General features: G+C 37.1%; 1 protein-coding gene across 5 annotated transcripts in view; it reads right to left on the bottom strand.

Moving 5' to 3' along the window:
- ttbk1a (tau tubulin kinase 1a) overlaps positions 1 to 18366 on the bottom strand; it is a 61621-nt gene that overhangs the window by 18357 nt on the left and 24898 nt on the right. For 4 of the 5 annotated variants that reach the window (XM_008417427.2, XM_008417420.2, XM_008417423.2 and 1 more), the window contains 8 exons: positions 13094 to 13159; positions 12064 to 12156; positions 11183 to 11308; positions 10944 to 11098; positions 9949 to 10162; positions 8077 to 8249; positions 7105 to 7445; positions 6091 to 6272 (listed from right to left, as the gene is read on the bottom strand). In XM_008417427.2, the coding sequence (XP_008415649.1) occupies positions 6091 to 6272; positions 7105 to 7445; positions 8077 to 8249; positions 9949 to 10162; positions 10944 to 11098; positions 11183 to 11308; positions 12064 to 12156; positions 13094 to 13159 (1350 nt within the window). Of the gene's footprint in view, positions 1 to 6090; positions 6273 to 7104; positions 7446 to 8076; positions 8250 to 9948; positions 10163 to 10943; positions 11099 to 11182; positions 11309 to 12063; positions 12157 to 13093; positions 13160 to 15271; positions 15342 to 16932; positions 17034 to 18366 lie in introns of those variants that run through there. The other variant, XM_008417445.2, reaches the window with a different exon arrangement.

The following is an 18366-nucleotide window of genomic DNA, read 5'->3' as shown; positions in this document are numbered from 1 at the left end:
ATAGGCCACCTTGAATACCTTTTCTCATGATTGGCTACACCTGGCTATGGAGTTCAAAGTTTAATGAGGTTACCAAACCAATTTTGTGCTTCAGTAAGCCTGTGAAAAGTAGTTAGGAGTATTCAAATAAGGGTACCCAAATTTTTGCACCTGTCAAATTTTGTTTTGATGCATATTGCATATTTTCTGTTAGTACAATAAACCTCATTTCAATACTGAAATATTACTGTGTCCATCAGTTATTAGATATATCAAACTGAAATAGCTGTTGCAAACACCCAAATATCTAGAAATAAAAATGATTAAGATTAATAGGGGTGCCCAAACCTTTTCATATGATTGTAAAGATGGATACCAATAAAAAGCTCCCATCTGTATCAAACAGCTGTGCTGGGGGGTTAAATTTGTGTTACTCTTGAATTGCAGTCAGAGGCCGTCTAAAATAGGTTTAGGGGCCACAAATGGCCTCGTTCCACCCTTTGGACATCCCTGACATAAACTGACAGGCCAGGCAAAGTGAGCATTAATCAGAGAAGCAGCCAAGAGGCGCCTGATCACACATTAATTGACATTACATATTAATTGCATGTATTATGTATTGCATAATATTTGCATGTATTTGCATCTCTAGTCTCAATGGCAGGTTGATAACAAAAAGAAAAAGTAACCTCAGACTACTGCACAACATAAAGGAGAAAAAGGGGCTGATTAAACAGCAGTTTCCAATTTGTATACTATAATGGTCCAATAATTTTCACTTTATATTGATAAACTGAATCGAGTTAGCATATTGGCACTAAAATACAGTTAAGCTACGCTAAGCTAAACAGGGTAATTGAGTGGCTAGGAAAATTAGCCTGTGCACTAACCTGCTGTAACAAACAACAAACAAATCTACTGCATATTTTTCACATGCTAAACAGATCCATTTGTCTTTGTTTGGGTAAATAAATATTCAAATTTTGGCCCATTAAACCGAAAAATGCAGTGAATTTAGATTAAATTGTAATTTTATTGCCTCGGTCTGGAACTCCCAGCAACGACAACAAAAAAAGTCTAGATATGCTAATTTTTTCACATCCACTTAAAATAATATTGAGACTCTGGTAACAGTTAAACATTTATTTGTACAATCCACTGGCAGCATCATTCTACAACCTATTTATTAAAACCGATTCATAAAATTAGCTCATTTTATAGCTTTAAGTCCCAAAACAATTTTCATGTTCTGTTTATTAACTCAATTAGCAACATTTAAGGAAGTTAAAATAATTTCCTGGGTTGTGTTTTTCTTAGACTAAACACAGTAAGAGTCTGCTCAAACTGTAAACAATGGTTATTTGCTTTTTAAAAATTTTTAGTGCAAAATGTGCAAATGTATTCTTTTTGTAGACTTGATCATTTTGTGGTTGAAGCGTTGACAATTATTCCCTCTGGTTTTGGATGCTGTGCAGCTGGAAGGATTTGTGGTGTTCATTTTTTATCTTTGTTGTTGTGATGGGTAATTGTGAAAACAAGGTAATATATTACATCTGCAAGCATCTAAAGAGCCCAAATAATTTGAACTATGACCTCAGATCCCTAAGGATTTGAAATGAAGGCTTCATGGATGCAGAGCAGAGAGAGAGGAGGAAGTTTAAATCATAATGGGCGGCATCATTTCCCTGAATCTAACGTCTCTACTTGGTTTTCTAACCAAGCGGCCAGTCAGAGACTTAAGGAGAAGTGGCAAAAGCAAATGAGATGGATTAGCAGTGCTTGATAACAACTGATGGTGCCATCCACGACACATATCCATGGTACATTGTCTCTGGTGTTCAGAAATTGAGCTGTTAGCAAATCATTGCAGTTAAACATCAACAGTCCTCTACAGATTGGTTGCAGGACTGACTGCTACCAGAGATCCAGAGTTACTCTGGATCTCAGAGTTACTCTGGATCTCTGGTAGCACTGACATTACACTGGTTACACTGACATTTAATTTCATTTTGGGAAAAATTAAAATATTTTTTCAATTTAAAATGAACTGAACTTTCTTCATAACGTTTCGTTCAGTTCATCATGAAGATCCAACCAAGCCAACAAGTCTTTATTTGAAACATTCAAAACAGTCTGCCTAACAACCTGTTCTTTTTTATTTAATAAATCTCCTCCATTTAAAAATTAATTAAATAAAATCCCCAAACTTTGTGTATGCATTAACTGTGTTCTGTTCTAGGTACAAATCTGTGTTTGAATTGAAGGTTTAATTCAAAGATATGTTGCATCACCGTGAGAGGAACAATTTTATCATTACAGAATAATTCAAACCGCAATTATAATTATGATTTCACATTCATCCCTACAACCAATAAAACACTCCAGCTAAAAAAAAATCTATGGTTACATTTAACACAATAAACCACTGGGATCACACAGACACACACTTACTTCCTCCCACTCAGTCAGATAGTGTTTTCATCCAGAGCAACATTAAATGTACGATATGGAGCAGGTTTCATGTCACAGTATGTTTCCATGCTTTTACTGACAGAACTACACTGTAAAACATTTGAGCCACATTTAGTTGTGTCTACTGTCTTCTACTCTTCAAGTCAAATAAATTTAGTGACTTTTAGATTGTTAACCTACATTTGTGAGTTTGTAAAAGATAAACTTACAACAATAAGTTGTGTTAACCTCCAAGAGTTGAATAAAGTAGATGTTTTAGGTTAGCGTTTAATTTCCCAGAATGCTCAGCGGCATGTTTTGTATCCTGTGTTGCACCGTGAGTGACATGGATCTAACTCCTGTGTTTTAAGGCAAATGTTAATTTTTATGTCCTTGACACACTAAATGTTTCTGAGCAGAATTAATTGTGATGTTTACCAAAATTCCCTATCAGATCAAAAATTTTGTTTAAACAGGAATTTAAGTTATTCTAAAGTAAAATAAGTAGTTATTTTAACTTGATATTGAGTAAAGTTGTAGAGAAATGTGACTCTTAACTAGATGAGGAATTTTTTTTCCTTACATCTTGTGAAATAATTATTTGGATTAAATTGCCGCTAAAACTCAATTCAAGATCAATGAACTTAAAAAACAACATTTAGACAACTTGTCTCTTGTTAAATCAACTTCATAAACTTTAATTTCTGAGTTAAAACCAATAAAATTTTCTTGACTTAAATTGCATTTTCAAGGCAGCAGGTGAACTTTTATTTTCAAGTTAAATCACCTTCAAATGTTTTACAGTGTTCCAACATGTGTGAAAAATTTCAGAAAACAGCAGAGCATCGTCAGCGTCCACAAGCTTTATCACAGAGTCCAAGACGTCCTCACATCTGGACAGTTCTTCTTATGACTCACAAGACTCTTAGACACGAACCAGCCGCACCAATCAGGTTAACATTTATGCTCATTATGCAAACAGCAAATGCACAAATAATTCTACTGAGTGGTTTAGCGCTCGTTCACAACATACAGGTCCTCTCTCTGTGTGAGTTAAATCAATTTTAAAAATGAGCTAAAATCTCATTTAAACAGTCTCCAGTCCTGCTTTTCCTTGCATCTGAGTTTTATCATGTATGTTTTTGAGAGACATTTTATACCAATATGAAGGCGCATTCTTGGTGTAGCAACGTCCAAACAGAGAGCAAAACGCTAAAGAAATGTTCTTCCACCTGTTAAAATACTCCCAAGGTAGAAATACAGCAACAATTATTCACACCCTTTGCAGATTTGGGCCTAAATAAACTTCTCTTAACATTTCTTGCATTTTTCCTTCTGACTTGAACCTGATAGAGAATCTGTGGAGGGAGCTAGAGATCTGGATGATTCAACTTCAGAGATTCGCAGCTCATTACCAAGCATACATGTCAGAATACCAGTGGAAACATTCAAGAAGCTGGTCACCAATTATAATAAAATCCAGTTTTTCAGAGACAGTGTTTCTCAAAAATTAAGAACAAACTGTGAAAAAGGTCAAGAATAATAAATGGAAACAAATCCTGTTGGTTTTCAGCTTTTCCCTGATTTAAGGCTAGCAGTGAACAACACCAACTTTTACTAATTTATAAATATGCCTGTCCAAAACTAAACGCTGCATTTGAAAGATTTGTGATTAGAAGATAGTAAGCAAGCAGAAATAATAATAACCATAAAACTCTTTTTGGAATTATAGTAACTTTCTGAAATCCCCAATAATTACCTGCTGTTGCTTAAAAGAAGAGGTCCACCGATTGGAGTTTTGCAGATGATCTCTTCTTTTTGTTTAACGTAAAGATACCATTTTTTCTTTTTAAGAACTTTAGTTTAAAAAGATGTAAGAAAACTATGCTCATTGTTTATTATAAAAGTAGAGAGCTGTTGTGGAGAAACGGGGTTTTACTATTTTAAGAAAGACAAAATGATCAGAGTGAGTTCACATTTTAAATTGACATTAGCAGCTCATAAGTGAATGCAGACCTTTACTTTAACCATGACTTAAAGAAAAAGGCTGCTAACATTTCCAAATGCAGTACATTCAAGACATTCAGAAGGTAACAGTAACATATTTAGCCTTCCTGTTACCTGCTAAAAGTCTCTCTTTATAGCAGCTTAAATAAATCACAGGTTTCCTTCAAAATGGCTTCCAATATCTTTGTGTTTCCCCTGAATTAATTTTACGCATCCTCATCTAACTTGATGGTCTTTTCATACAATAACAGAATCCACACTGAAGAGTGTTATCGTTAGAGCAACTTTGTAGTCCATACTGGATTCACTGATTGTAAAAAAAAAAAATGTTATTTTGAGTAAAAAAATCGTCTCATTCTGTTTACATGTTGACAAAGAAATAATCACTGTGCTAGCTCGTCTGCAAACTGTAACGGACATTCTGGTGGACGCTCCACGTGTGTGTGTGGTGTGTTCAGGTGCTGAACAGGGCTGCGTAAAGCTGCAAACACATTCCATCAGGAGTATGTTAGCTTCTCATTTTAGTTTTAAAGGACAATTCCAGCTTGAATCCAGGTATTTTGCTTTATATCCCAAAAGAAAGTGGGTTGTCTGTAATGCCCTTTCAGCAAGGGAAGTTTTTTATTTGGAAATTGCATAAAATCCATCCCTGTATTTCTGCCAAAAAACTGTAATTCAGATCACAGAGTTAGTTAGTTGTATTTAGTCTGTAAACTTAATTTGCTGTTTCTTGATTTCCCAAAGCATTAGCTGCTTCATATGTAATTTTATTTGGGTAAACACATAATAGCAAATGTTCTGCTGCATATTAAAATAATAAATAAAATGCAAGTAAAGTAAAATATAAATGATTCACAATGCAGAAGATAAAATGACACAGCCAATCTCCTGATAATTACGCTGATAAAACATTAATGTGAAATGGCTGGATGTACCTCAAGGTGCCTAGAGTAAATATTTGTAATATAAATTTTACCAAATTATGCAAAAATTAGATGAAAAGTTTAATGCATCACTTATTCATCCTCCAATAATGCTGAATTATTATGATATCTTAATGTTGAATCTTATTTCTTTTATTTAAAATTTGGTTCGCAAAGCAACATTCAGCTTTTATGCACCACAAATATGGAACAAACTTCCAGAAAACTGCAGAACAGCTGAAACACTAAGTTCCTTTAAATCTAGACTAAAACTCAACGTGTTTATAGAGTTGCTTTTGAAACACAATAAATTAAACATGGACCAACATATGTAATGTGTAACAATGGCACTTGACAAAAGGTAAGAATGTTTTGTTAGCTGTTGGCTGTATTCTATGACTTTGCATTTTTGTGTTTTTATGATGAACTGCCTTGTTGCTGAAATGTGCTATACAAATAAACTTGACTAATAAAATATTTTTGCCTTCAATTGGATTATGAACCAAAGGACTAATGGACAAAAAGTGGGAATTAGCAAAACGTAGTGTCATGCTGGATTTGTCCTTTAAACTGCATGTTGGAAGTGGAAAAATGAGTCACGGTGGCTGCAGCGCCTCACTACGACAGCTGCAGCGGTAACATGGGCTGCAGCCGATCGCTCTGCTCATCTGTCCAACCCCAGCGCATGCTGTTAGACTCTCTCCTCTGATTGGATGACTGGGTCTCTTACCGGTCTCTGAGGTCCAGTGGGCTCCGACTCTCTCCTGCGAGGGCGTCCCGACGGCAGCGAGTGGCACGGTGACTGAGCCGGGCTCCCACCGCTTCTTCTCGACGCTTCCTCTTCCGTTAGCGTGAGCATCCCGCGGCTGCTGTCACGGGTGTGAGTTTTGGGACGGACCACCAACTCGCCTCCTGCAGGAAAACCACATGTTGACGCGTTTTGTTTTCATTATTCAGGGTGATCTAATCCATCAGCACCACTTGCAGCTCAATCTCTCCCCTACCTCAGGGGTCTGAAGACTTTACACTGCAAAAACAGGTAATTTTACCAAGTAATTCTGGTCTAGTTTCTAGTGCAAACATCTTAGTACACCTGAAATAAGACACTTGAAAATAACATTTCATCTAAAAATAGGAAGTTATTTTAAGTTAATAACTCCTTAATACTGACCAAAGAGTACTAGTTCAATTGGCTGATTTTTTTCACTTATAACATGGGAGAAATGTCTTGTTATAAGTGAAATAATCTGCCAATTCCTTAATCTGTAAAAGCAATACCAAAGTAGAACTTGATAAGAAGCACAATTTCTCAAGTTCAAATTATAACTTCATTCTCCTAATGACTTCATTCTCGTAATTGACGAAACAAAAACAAATCCTAGCCTGGCCCGAATATGCCATCGTAGTAGAGTTGACATAAATTTAACATCCAAATTAACAGAAGCTGTAAAACATGCTCATCAAACAAGATGGCGGCCCTGGGCGTGTTGACGTCACTCTGAACTACAAACACGTGGCATGTTATTGTCTACATGCAGACATTTCGTGCATGTGCACAATGTTGGAGGGCAAAAAGACTATTCTACTTATCAATGGTGAGCAGTCTTTTGGCCTCAAACAGGTGATTTTCTTGGAACCAAAAAGTTGATTAATCAATAAAATCGATTTATTGACCAGCCCTGATACAACCCCTTCATATTTTTTACTGTGACTTTGCAAAAGGGGACTAATTTGGCAAGATTACCTCCAGCCCTGAGCCTCCTCCGCTCCTCCTGCTCCTCCAGCGGGCGGAGCTCCTCCGGCTCCTCGTCGGTGGTTCCTGACGTGGTGGGGTGGAAGTCCCGCAGCTCCGCCTCTTTGTCGATGATCACCCACTCTTTGCTGTCAAAGTCCTCCTCCTCGGCCAGCGGGACGGACCGGATGAAAGCGTTGCTGTGCGCCTCCTGGTCAACAGAAGCCACCGACACCTCCTGGCGCCCACTGGCCTGACGGTCACCACGACAACCGGGGTCAACTGAGAGCATCTGAGCCGGCTGGGAGGAGTAAACGTGACGAGAAGGAGAGCCCAGCATGTCCATCCTAGACCTGGAGGAAACACAAATCGTCATGTGACTCTGATGTCTTTAAGGTTTAATTACTTGATTTAGATAAACTGCAAAAACACAAAATCTTAACTTTCACCTCAAACAACTGCACTGTCCAATAAAAGTTAAAAATCTATTAAAATATGCGTTCACCTTCACATTTTTACAGGTGTGCCTGTTTTTCCGCACAAAAACAGTGTTTTTGGCCTAGTTTCTAGTTGAAATATCTTTGTACAATTGAAATAAGAAAAAAATAACTTACAAGTAACTTTTCAGCAAGATATAGGAACTTGTTTAACGTTAATAATTCCTTACTATTGATTTGAAAAAGTACTGGTCTCACTGGCAGATTATTTCACTTAAAACAAGATATTTTACCTATGGTACAGTAATAATTTTCTTTTTACATTTTTTCTTGCAATGGATTTTGCCACTGGCGCAAACCACAATGAGGAAGACGACAGGATGTAGTGGTAGGATGATGTTTTTTACTGACAAACTTATTCATGTATGCTTTTAATTGTGTTTCTTACGTAATGGAAATTGCATATTTGTGATTATTTTTACATTAGCAGAGTATTGACAAAGTTTTGTACACATTTGTAATGGAAATGCAGCTACAGTTTAATTACCTCTGTCCATAGCCATCGACTCTGCCTTCAGCAGCAGACAGGCGATCAGATTCTGGACTGTTGACCCGACGGTACCGTAAAGACCGACCCTGACCTGTCGGTGACTCCGGGCCTCCTCCTCGAACTGGCGATACCGGACAGGCCCCTCGCCCCGCCTCATCTTCCTCAGCTCCCTGAGAAACAACATGAAGCCAATTAAAAACAAGCAGCAACAAACCAATGACAAACAGCTCAATTATTCTGAAAAACTGAAAAACTTTATATATATATATAGTCATATCAGTGACGTGCAGTCAGGGGAGGCAGGTGAGGCAGAGCCTCACCTGTCATCATGGAAAATAATATATAATAATAAAATCATTTATATTGCTATTTTCACCCTGTGGTTAGTACTATAAAGTATCTATTTTTTACTTAGCTTAACCAATTCTGATTATTTTTTCTTCAAAATTGCTGTATTGTCGCATTTTTCCATTCAAATGCTCAGAAGCGAAGCCGGTGAGGCAGCAACAAGCTGAGCCTCAGTTGAGATTGCGCAACCTCTCGCTAACGGCACTGACTGCCATTATATGACAGCATGTTCATCCTGTCTGTACGCCGACAATAAAATGGCTAAAAAACATTTAATATATGGACTGATTTTCCATAATTTAGCTTATGTACATAATGTACAGTGTTTTTTGTTACTAACTGTGTGTGTATCATGTTCTGTGTGCGGAGGAGCGATCAGAAACGGCAGAGAACAGACTTGAGGTGAGGCAGGCAGTTCTCTTGCCTTACCACTGGGGGCGCTCATGATCTCAGATATTGTGACTGCACAACTGCAGAGTAAGACACAGTGAGCTAACCATGGAGCTAGCCACACAGTAAATAAGTAAAGTACAGCGATATATTTGTTTTCTCCTCTCTTCTGACATCAACATGAAAGACTACATTTCTACACGTAAACAGTTTTCTAAAGTGAATTTTCAGTTGAAGCAGGAGATGATAACTAAAGAGCAACACCTCTATCTCAAAACTGCTTTGAGACAGTTTGATGATTCTCAAATGGAGTAGAAAAGACATGCCGAGGATAGACTTGGCTTTTAATGAACGGGTATTTTTGTGCAGAATTACGGGTACATGGATTTCATTGATAAGGTAAGACAGCAATAAGATGTTTTTGTTTAGTTATTGAAATGTGCGTTTTGTGGGCTACAGTTTGCATGTCTAAATAATTCAGTAAAGTAGAAGCGGTAGCTAATCTACCACAGCAATTATTTATTAATAAAACATTAAGCCTAAAACGTACTACTACAACAACAGACTGAATGTTCCGTTCTGTGTGCAAAATTCTTGAATGTTTTTTTGTGTTAAATCCTAAAACATTAAGTGGCATTGTTGTCAGTTGCTATGGCAACGAGTCTGCGTGTAGCTTGGCGGTACAGAGCGAGAAAGTGCTTTCTCGCTCTTTCCCTTTGCTGTGGATCATAGCACAAAATTAATACCTACATTTCAAAGTTTCACTGAGTTAACACGGCTATGGATGACATGTAAAACTATTAAGATCAGTCTTTTTGACCCCCAGCGTTGTATGTCTGCGTGAAATTTCCATATGTCCAATAACATGCATGGTGTCTATATAAGTCGTAAAGAAATTAACCTCACCGCACGTCACCGATATATATATATATATATGACTTGCACTTTACTGGAAATACTAATATCTACCATCTACTTATTTAACTCATTTATTTATTTGATATCATTATTTTTCTGTCTATAAGCGCTTCACACTTCAGCTTCTACAACTACACTGGCTCTGTTTTGTGATAGTTTTTTGTTTTTTTTTAATAAAAAGTGTTGAACAAAAACCAGGCTGTAGATTCAGACCTTGTTAAGGCTGATCCTGAGTCTGTTGCGGTTGAAGTCTGTGTCCTCCCAGGCCTCTCCCGGCTCCCCAACGTTCTGCTGCGTGGCCGTCTCTGCCGGAGGCCGGCTCGGCGGCGGAGGAGGCGCGTTCTCCTGATCGCTGAAATGTTCATCCCGCAGACCGTCCTCTGTGTTTTCTCTCTGCGGATCTCCAGGAACCGGCGTCACAATGGCTCTGGAGCAAGAAACAGACCCAGGCTACATCACAAAAAATATCTAAGAAACTAAAAGAAATGCTTATTTTACAAAGAAAATGCATTCTGCAAAATATTCAGGTTAAACTGAAACTTCCAACAGTTTTATAAAGGATCCCAAACATTTCTTAGTAACTTCCTAGCAAAGGCTGCATATAGGTTGGTGTGATTTCCAGTAAAGTTTTGATATTCAATAAAACCAGAATATGAAGAAAGATTTAACGGTGATGAACATAAATACAAGAAATTACTCACAAGAAAAGTTGTTATGGGTTCAGATGTTTCTTATTTCCTGACATTATTTTTGCATTTCTCTGGACAGCGCCCTCTAGTGTTCATTCTGCACTGATCTACACAGCCTTTGAATTAAAGTGCAAAATTCCCATTTTGCTTGTTTTTATGCTTTCTGTTTGGGTTTCTACTGCTTCCAAAAACAGCCCAAAAGAAAATCCATACGTTTCTTGGTTATAAGTTAATATTTTGTGGTGTCTGGAAAATGAGCTGTTTTGAAAACCTCAATTGCTTTCTTAAGAAGATATTTCATGTTTTAAAATGTTTTTGCAAGTAAACTAAAATGTTAGGAGGATGGATAATTTATCTGATGCAGAATCATCCAAGGATTTACGTTTTTGAAGATTTGATTCACATTCAAAAATTATAAGCAGGAATATACTGGACTTAATTTGTGTTATTAAAAGTAATTTTGGAAAGTTAGCTAACCAGCTAGCTAGGTAGCCTGAAAGAAAGACAGATCTTTCTTACCCCACTATGGCTGCAGTGGGTCGGGTATTGTGCTGTGGCTGAGTGGAGGCACTGGTTGACAGCGTTGCATCACTTCCTCCCTTTTCCCAGTCGAACGGTTCGTTCTCGGTTATGATTCGCTCCTTCATGCTGTTCTCAAACACTGACATCAACAGCTAGAAGATAATAAATAAACATGAAGCTGTGTTCCAGTGCTGGTTGTGCTCCCAAAAGTGCAGTCATGGCTGCTTCTGCAGTACCTGGTAGTCTGGTTTGGTGTAGTAGTCCAAGGCCTGGACATGATCCAGGAAGATATTGAATTCTGAAGGCATGTGTTTGAGCAGCATCCGGTGGTCGTAACGCTCTTTAATCTGACCGACTTGTTCCTGAACAGAAAATAAAACATCAGCCTCAATCTTAATTACAATGTAGATTATCTCTGTGTTGTTTAATTCCATGATAAAACTGCATGATGGACATCCAAATTAGCTGTTTTGTTAATATTCCTTGCTCCTTTATGAATTAACAATTTGTTGGTTGTTGTTTTTTAAATAAAACTGGTGTCTTATCTGATTTTTGACATTTTGGTGAATTTCATAGATCACAACTGAATCAATTAGTTCAAAGGCAAAGTTAATTACAAATGTTTCTCTGATTTGATGGTTTTATATTAACAATTTGACAGCAGGATAATGTTCTGCAAGGATCATTCTTGGGAATGTGGTAACAAGTTTTAAGTTTTATTTTCTGTAGTTGGTTATTATTGCTCACTGATCTTCTGTCTTAACCAGGTAGAGGTGGGTAAAGCACCCAAATATTTTACTCAAGTAAAACGTGGCTGACAAAAAATTACTCAAGAAAGCGTAAGAAAGTATTTAGTAAAAAGTCAACTCAAGTACTGAGTAACTGATTAAAACACCAATCATTTAATATTTAAAGATTACATGCGCTCATTAAGTCAATAAATGCGCTGTTGTTGTGATTACTTAATAAGTTGCTCAAGGTTTTTGGTAGGAATGTGATGCCATACGACGACGCTAAAAAGAGACTACTAAATCAAACTACTCATTTTTGTTATTTCTTCTAAAAGTTGTTGTGTGAATGGATAAGTTGTCATCCTGTCCATAAAAAACCCTCTGACCTTGTCTTTGATTTTCCGCCACGGCAGCTGTCCAACAGCGAACTCCACCAGCATGTAAAACAGGGACCACAGGTCGTCATGGCGACCCATTTCCTGAAGAGACACCAAGAGGCATTACTCAGAAAAGAACTGCATGTGTTCCTGTTGGGATAGTTAAAAAAACTTTAAGATCATGTTGAGATTATTGTCAAAAGAAATGCTGTTCTCATTCAGCAGATTATTCATTTATTTAACCCTCCCGTGGTGTAAGGAGCGCAGCTCAGGAGGAGTGCAGCAAATGATGCCATGGTCGAACAGCAGGGTATTGACAGGGGTTTGTCCCATCAGACCATCAGTTTCCAAAATCACTCAAAAAAACCCCCAAAAAACAAACAAACTTGTACAAGCGCACACATGGTCAGTGCAACTCTGCCAGACTGCACGCAGAGTAAAAATGACACCATCTCTTAAGACCGTGGGAGGGTTAAATGGACAGTTACTTTCAGCTGTTATAAAAATGCTGCATATATGAAATATGACTTCAAAGAAATTTTACTTCATAACTTAACACCTTTAAATTGGGCTTCTGTCTCTTTTGAAACTCCTGCGCTTGCTGGAACTGCGCCTTCAGAACTTCTTTACAACATGGCTCCTCTATTAACTTAACATTTTTACTAGTGTAACTTGTAAAATGAGCTCAGCAGAGGTGCAGTTCCACCAGGTGTTTGCTGACTGCTGCTGGCTAGTCTGAAGGGTCTGAGTGGGAAAGGGCTGCTCTGTGAGGCGGACGCTCTGAGGAGGAGCTGCGTCTCAAAGGCGGGGCTGGGTCCAACCAGGCGTTTTTCACAGCTGAATGGTTGCCATGGTGATTAAAGGATTCTTCAAACGCGCATGAAAGAATCAAAGCAACACTTAAGGTATGGTTTTGACGAGGGAATAACATTATAACATGATGTAGAGCTCTAAAAAAAAGTTGGTTTTACATAACAATTCCCCCTTTAATTCAAATGCTAAAACTCCAAAGTCGGATGAGCAAGCACGCAGGACTGACCTTGTTCTTGTGGGCGTTTACTGAGGCATAGCGGACCGTTCCTCTGAAACCTGCCACAGTCCTCGGCTGAACACATAATGAAACAAAGTGAGTCAGCATTCAGGATCAGCAAATGTTCACATCACAACTCACCAACCCATCATTTCCTTTTTTTCCCCCTACATACGCCAAACAGAAGTTTAAAACAAAACTCATCTAAAATAAATGCTATTCCTCCTCAGAGATACTCTGTGCTTGTTGTGGTTGAACTGAAATGGAAAGATTTATTACTTTAGCACTGAACATCGACAGTGAACGCAAACTGCATGGCACTCTGGTTTTATTGGTTTCAGACAAACTGGAAGACAAGACTGAGTTACAATAAACATCAGCAAGGAAAACTGAAGACTGACAAGCTTGAGGATATTTTATTTTGAGATTCAGCCAATTAGTCCTTAAAGACTTAAATTCTCCATGGAGATGCTAGCTGCTCTAATTAAATGAGGTGAAAATGGTTTAAAATGTCCTGTGTAATAATTCCTTCCTTTTAAAAAACTTTTTTCAGAAACTGTTTATTATGTTAAATTATTAATGATAATTACCACGAGGACGGCTGTAAAAAAGACCTTGATAAGTCCTGCTGTTTTTACTTTACAGAGACTGACTTGACTAAAATTGGAATTTACACGTCAATTCAGAGCAGTAGATAGAAAGTGGATTAAAAAGCAAAGTGTCACTTTGAGAGGCATAAAGAAAGACTTAAGATCACTTTTTTTAATAATGCTTTACCTTATAAAACATTATAAAGTAGTTGGAATCCTTGGAAGTGAAATATAAAGTCACTAGTGGTTTTAGGCTCTATATTTTGATTTTAAATTATTTGCTCAAACTGGAATCAACTTGCTTTGTTACCGTATTTTTTAGAGAGTTTAGATGAAATAAAAGGCCCAGTGTGCATCACTAAAGACACTCAATACAAAGTAGAAAATCTCTCACAATAATGAGATAAAATGAAAGTGTCCTATCCTGGTTCGGATTTATGTTCCAGATGCAAACAGATAACGTTCAAACCAAACCAAACAAAAAAACATGTCACAAAAAGGAGGTTAAAAGGTCAAACTGAAACTACACAGCCTCCAGTTTTAGAAACTGACCATGAAGTTAAATTCATAAGCAGAAAATTATACTCCAGTGCTCAAGGGACACAAGCTAACAAGGTTTTCATATAAGCTCTGCAGGCGAGCTCTGGATCTACGTCTGCATCACTTCCAAATGCAAAGCCGCACAAAAAGCTTAAGTGTGTGCTTAAATGGGCCGGAGTAACAGATAGCTTCCCCTCCAGTTTTCCTTTTATTTGACTCCGAGAGAGCACGTCTCCTGCAGCAACTCTTCACCATCCAAATAAAATATGCTTGAACAAACAGTGTCAAGAAAAAGTACTTGCTCCCCTACAGATTTTTTTTATTTGTATCATGCTTCAACGTTTTATTTTAGCTAAGATAACCTCAGTAAATATAACATAATTGCTGCCTAAGCTTATTGGAAACTGCAGCTGGATTTCACATCGCTGCTTAGAAATCTTGGCCACTTTCTTTGGGGAATTGTTTTTAATTTAGTCACATTGAATGTGGCTAAATGTTTTTGCTGCACAGACGTTGTAGAGTTCATCGGCACCAATTTTGACTGATTTGAAGAAGGTGGGGAGGCTAATAAATTATCTCTGGAAACATTTATTAATATCTTTAAAATGAGAACGGCACAAACATTTTTGCAGTGCAAACCAGCACAAATCTTTGTGCTAGATATTAAAGCTAGTTTATTGATCTGCAGCTTTTAAGTGTGTCGACACAGGGAAAACCTAAGAAATCTGAAGAAATTAAACACCTTTTTACAGCTGTGTATTCTAACCATCTGTGTTGTTAAATTTTCTCATCAAAGAAAATAATCAGATATCACTAAAGTGGATTTTTTTTGGTTTAGCCTCTAATTGAAAGGTAATCTCATATCTTAGGTTGGACAAGTGGTAGATGTGTGAAGAAAGCCACCTATGACCGATTACAACTGATTTTACCTCCAGAATAAATAATTTATGTTAAACAATTGAAAGCAAAAATAATTTTTCTTTTCATATTCAAGTTTTAATTTCTTGGATTGCTGGTATGGTGCTGCGACCCCTCGGTAGCTATAGAAACCACTCACATCCCTGGGGATTCATGGAGGTGACGGAGAAACGGGAGGCATGCACGTCAAAATCATAAGTCCAAAGGAACTGTAAGAAAAACAAAAGTAACACTGAAACATAAAATAACCAAAATGAAACACAGTCCACACGTACAAAGCAACAGAAAAGTCACAGAACATAAATAACAGCTTAAAAAAAATACAACAAACAAAAACTTGATGACTGGTGATCAACAAAGTCTGAGCATCTGACCGCTCACATAACATGAAACTTTCTGAATTGACTCTTTATATGGAAACCTGTGAACAAATGCAAACTGATTACTCAACCAACAATTTACTGCATTACTGTGGTGAATATTCATACAAAATGCTGACATTTTACATGTGAAAACCAGTATTCCTCAAGTTAGAAATTGGAAATTCATCATAGATTATGGATTATTCCAAGTATAATGGATCCTGATCACAGTGTTTTAAATGACTGACTTCAGAGTTCCTGCTTTAGATGGTGCTGTTTTCCTACAAAAAGGTTTGGCTGCAACTAACAATTATTTTTGTAATCCATAGATTATTCCAATGATTACTTGGATAAGAATTGTAACCACTTATGCCTTTCTTACACTGCATTAGAAATACATTAAAAGTTGCAACAGATAATTAAGTTCCTTTTGAAATAAAAATGTTCTTGCGTAAAATGCAATGAAGTAGCATTTTTTACGTATACTTGATCATTTGTAGCAAAGGATGCATCTGCAGCAAAAAATAATTTCTATAATGTGAGACGTTCAGCTCTTTCTGCTGGACTTAACATAAAAACAATGTAGAGCTGATCTGTGGATTGATTTTTGGATTAACTGACTAATAATTGGATAGAAAATTGTGCCTAAAAGAAGATTATCTTTACAGAATTTGAACAAGGTCAAGCAAAAATTATTCCACTGGATGCATTTTGGGCTCAACATATTCACAGACAATTTCTTTCTTATGTTAAATGCAAAAAGTAAATACAGCTCTGCACTGAACCACGTTGAAAATCTCCTGGTTATTCCACCAAACACTGGTTTCTGAACTCTTCCTGAGTTAAAACATTAGTGTTGTTGTTTCTAAATTAATATAAATTTGTTTTCTTTGCATTATTTGAGGTCTGAAAGCACTGAATATTTTTTATTATTTTGACCATTTCACATTTTCTGCAAACAAATACAACATTTCTGCTTGGAATTTCAGACACATGTTGTCAGTAGTTCATTGAATGAAAGAACAAAGTTCATTTTACTCAAACATAAACCTATAAAGAGTAAAATCAGAGAAACTGATCATTTTAAGTGTTCTCTTGATTTTTACAGAGCTGTATATTGTTTTGGCTAAATGTTTGCTCTGAATATGCTGTTCTTTCAGCAAACGGCCCTTTTTAGTCTGCGTACGTCAATTAACGATTAATCAATAACTAGTTGACGATTAGTCCATTACGATTAATTTGATTAATCATTTCAGCCCCTTCAGTAAAGAAGAAAATGTCAGCAGATGTTTTAGATTTTGCCGAGGGAAGTGCTGTTTCCATCAGTTAGGTGCCTCTGACTGAGCTTGATGGATGGAAGAAGAACAAAAATGGGAGAGAAACAGGAAGAGGAGAGATGGATGGGTAGAAACAAGAAGGAGAGATAGAAAGAACTGACTCAGCTGTAGGAAGATGATGACCGGGGAATACAGGACGGGTGGAGGGAGGGAAGCAGGAGAGACCAGCATTCAGAGTCTCGCCCAGTGACGCACGCCAAGGCATCAAATATTCATCTCACTGCTGCAACAGACGCAACACAACACTGCAGGACGAGCGATGGGAAGAAACGACGAGGGAAGGATGTGAGGGAAGAGGAGGGGTGGCGACTGGAGGAAAAAAAATAAAAGAGGATAAAGATGGGAGAAAATGAAATGAAAGAGGAGGAGAGCAGCAGAGGAGAGGGAACAGTAGATGGATGCACCTCACGTACTAACTGATCTAAAAATAACTCGCAGTTCAGTCTGATAGAAAGAAAATAAACGAGAGGTGAAGTGGAAAGAGACTCACTGCAGATCAGAGACAAACTACTGACTCCATCTCTTCCTCAAAACCAGTGAAAACATTTAGACATTCAAACATCCAGTTCATTTTCTTGTTTTTTTCCCTTTTCTTTTCAGTAAACAGTCTGAAAATCCCTGAGATTTGGTATTGATCCCAGAGATTCACTGACACACAGGATGTCAGGCAGGACGGACGAGACAGTAATGTGATGAGATGCTGCACTGCAGCAAACACACCCACTTTACACACAGGGAGGGGGACTGTTCCTTTAAAATATCATTAAATGATTAATAATTGAACTCATCATTAAAGCATTAGAAAGCCAATGGACAACTAAAAGGTAATGTGGCTTTGTGATTTATTGTCTAAAATTAAAATTTAGATTAGAATTTCTGATTCTTTCTGTTTCTGTTACATTTCCTTAGAAATGTGGTCTTAGCAAACATATTAAATCTAAAACAACATGCATGAAAGAAAAATATACATTTCAGACCCTAAAACTTTAATATTCTGCTGCTTTGTGCATATACAACCTCGTCTTCATCATTAAAAGATATTATCATCTAGATCAGAAGTACATCTGCCATAAATTCAACAATCTGCACACATTTCTCGTTTATAAAGCTCATTGCAGTTGTATATTCATACACAATGAAGAAAATAACAAATTAACTGCATGATTAGGACCTAATCATTAGCTGTGTTGCCATTACTAATGTGCGCAAAACTTTGCTGATATTCAGCTAATGTAAAAAAAAGCGTAATTTCGCAAATGCAGTGTTTCCACTAAATAAGAAATAAAACTAAAATAATGTGAACCCATTTGTCTAAGTCATCAAAAAACATGGTTCTCAAAACTTGGATCAGATTAATCTACGCTGATCATAGGATAAAAAAAAACTAGATTTTTCACTTATTCTTTGTGCTATTTGTGAAAATAGTTGATGTTTTATTTCACCCAAAACGCCATCCTGACCTGAAAGCTGTACGATGTGTGGGTTTCACAGATGTTTTCCATGAGGACAAATTAAGTATATTAAATGCTAAACGC

This window comes from Poecilia reticulata, linkage group LG1 (genome assembly GCF_000633615.1).
Source record: "Poecilia reticulata strain Guanapo linkage group LG1, Guppy_female_1.0+MT, whole genome shotgun sequence".
Lineage (NCBI taxonomy): Eukaryota > Metazoa > Chordata > Actinopteri > Cyprinodontiformes > Poeciliidae > Poecilia > Poecilia reticulata.
Note: the sequence above shows the minus strand (reverse complement) of the source record. Positions and strands in the feature narration are given on the sequence as shown.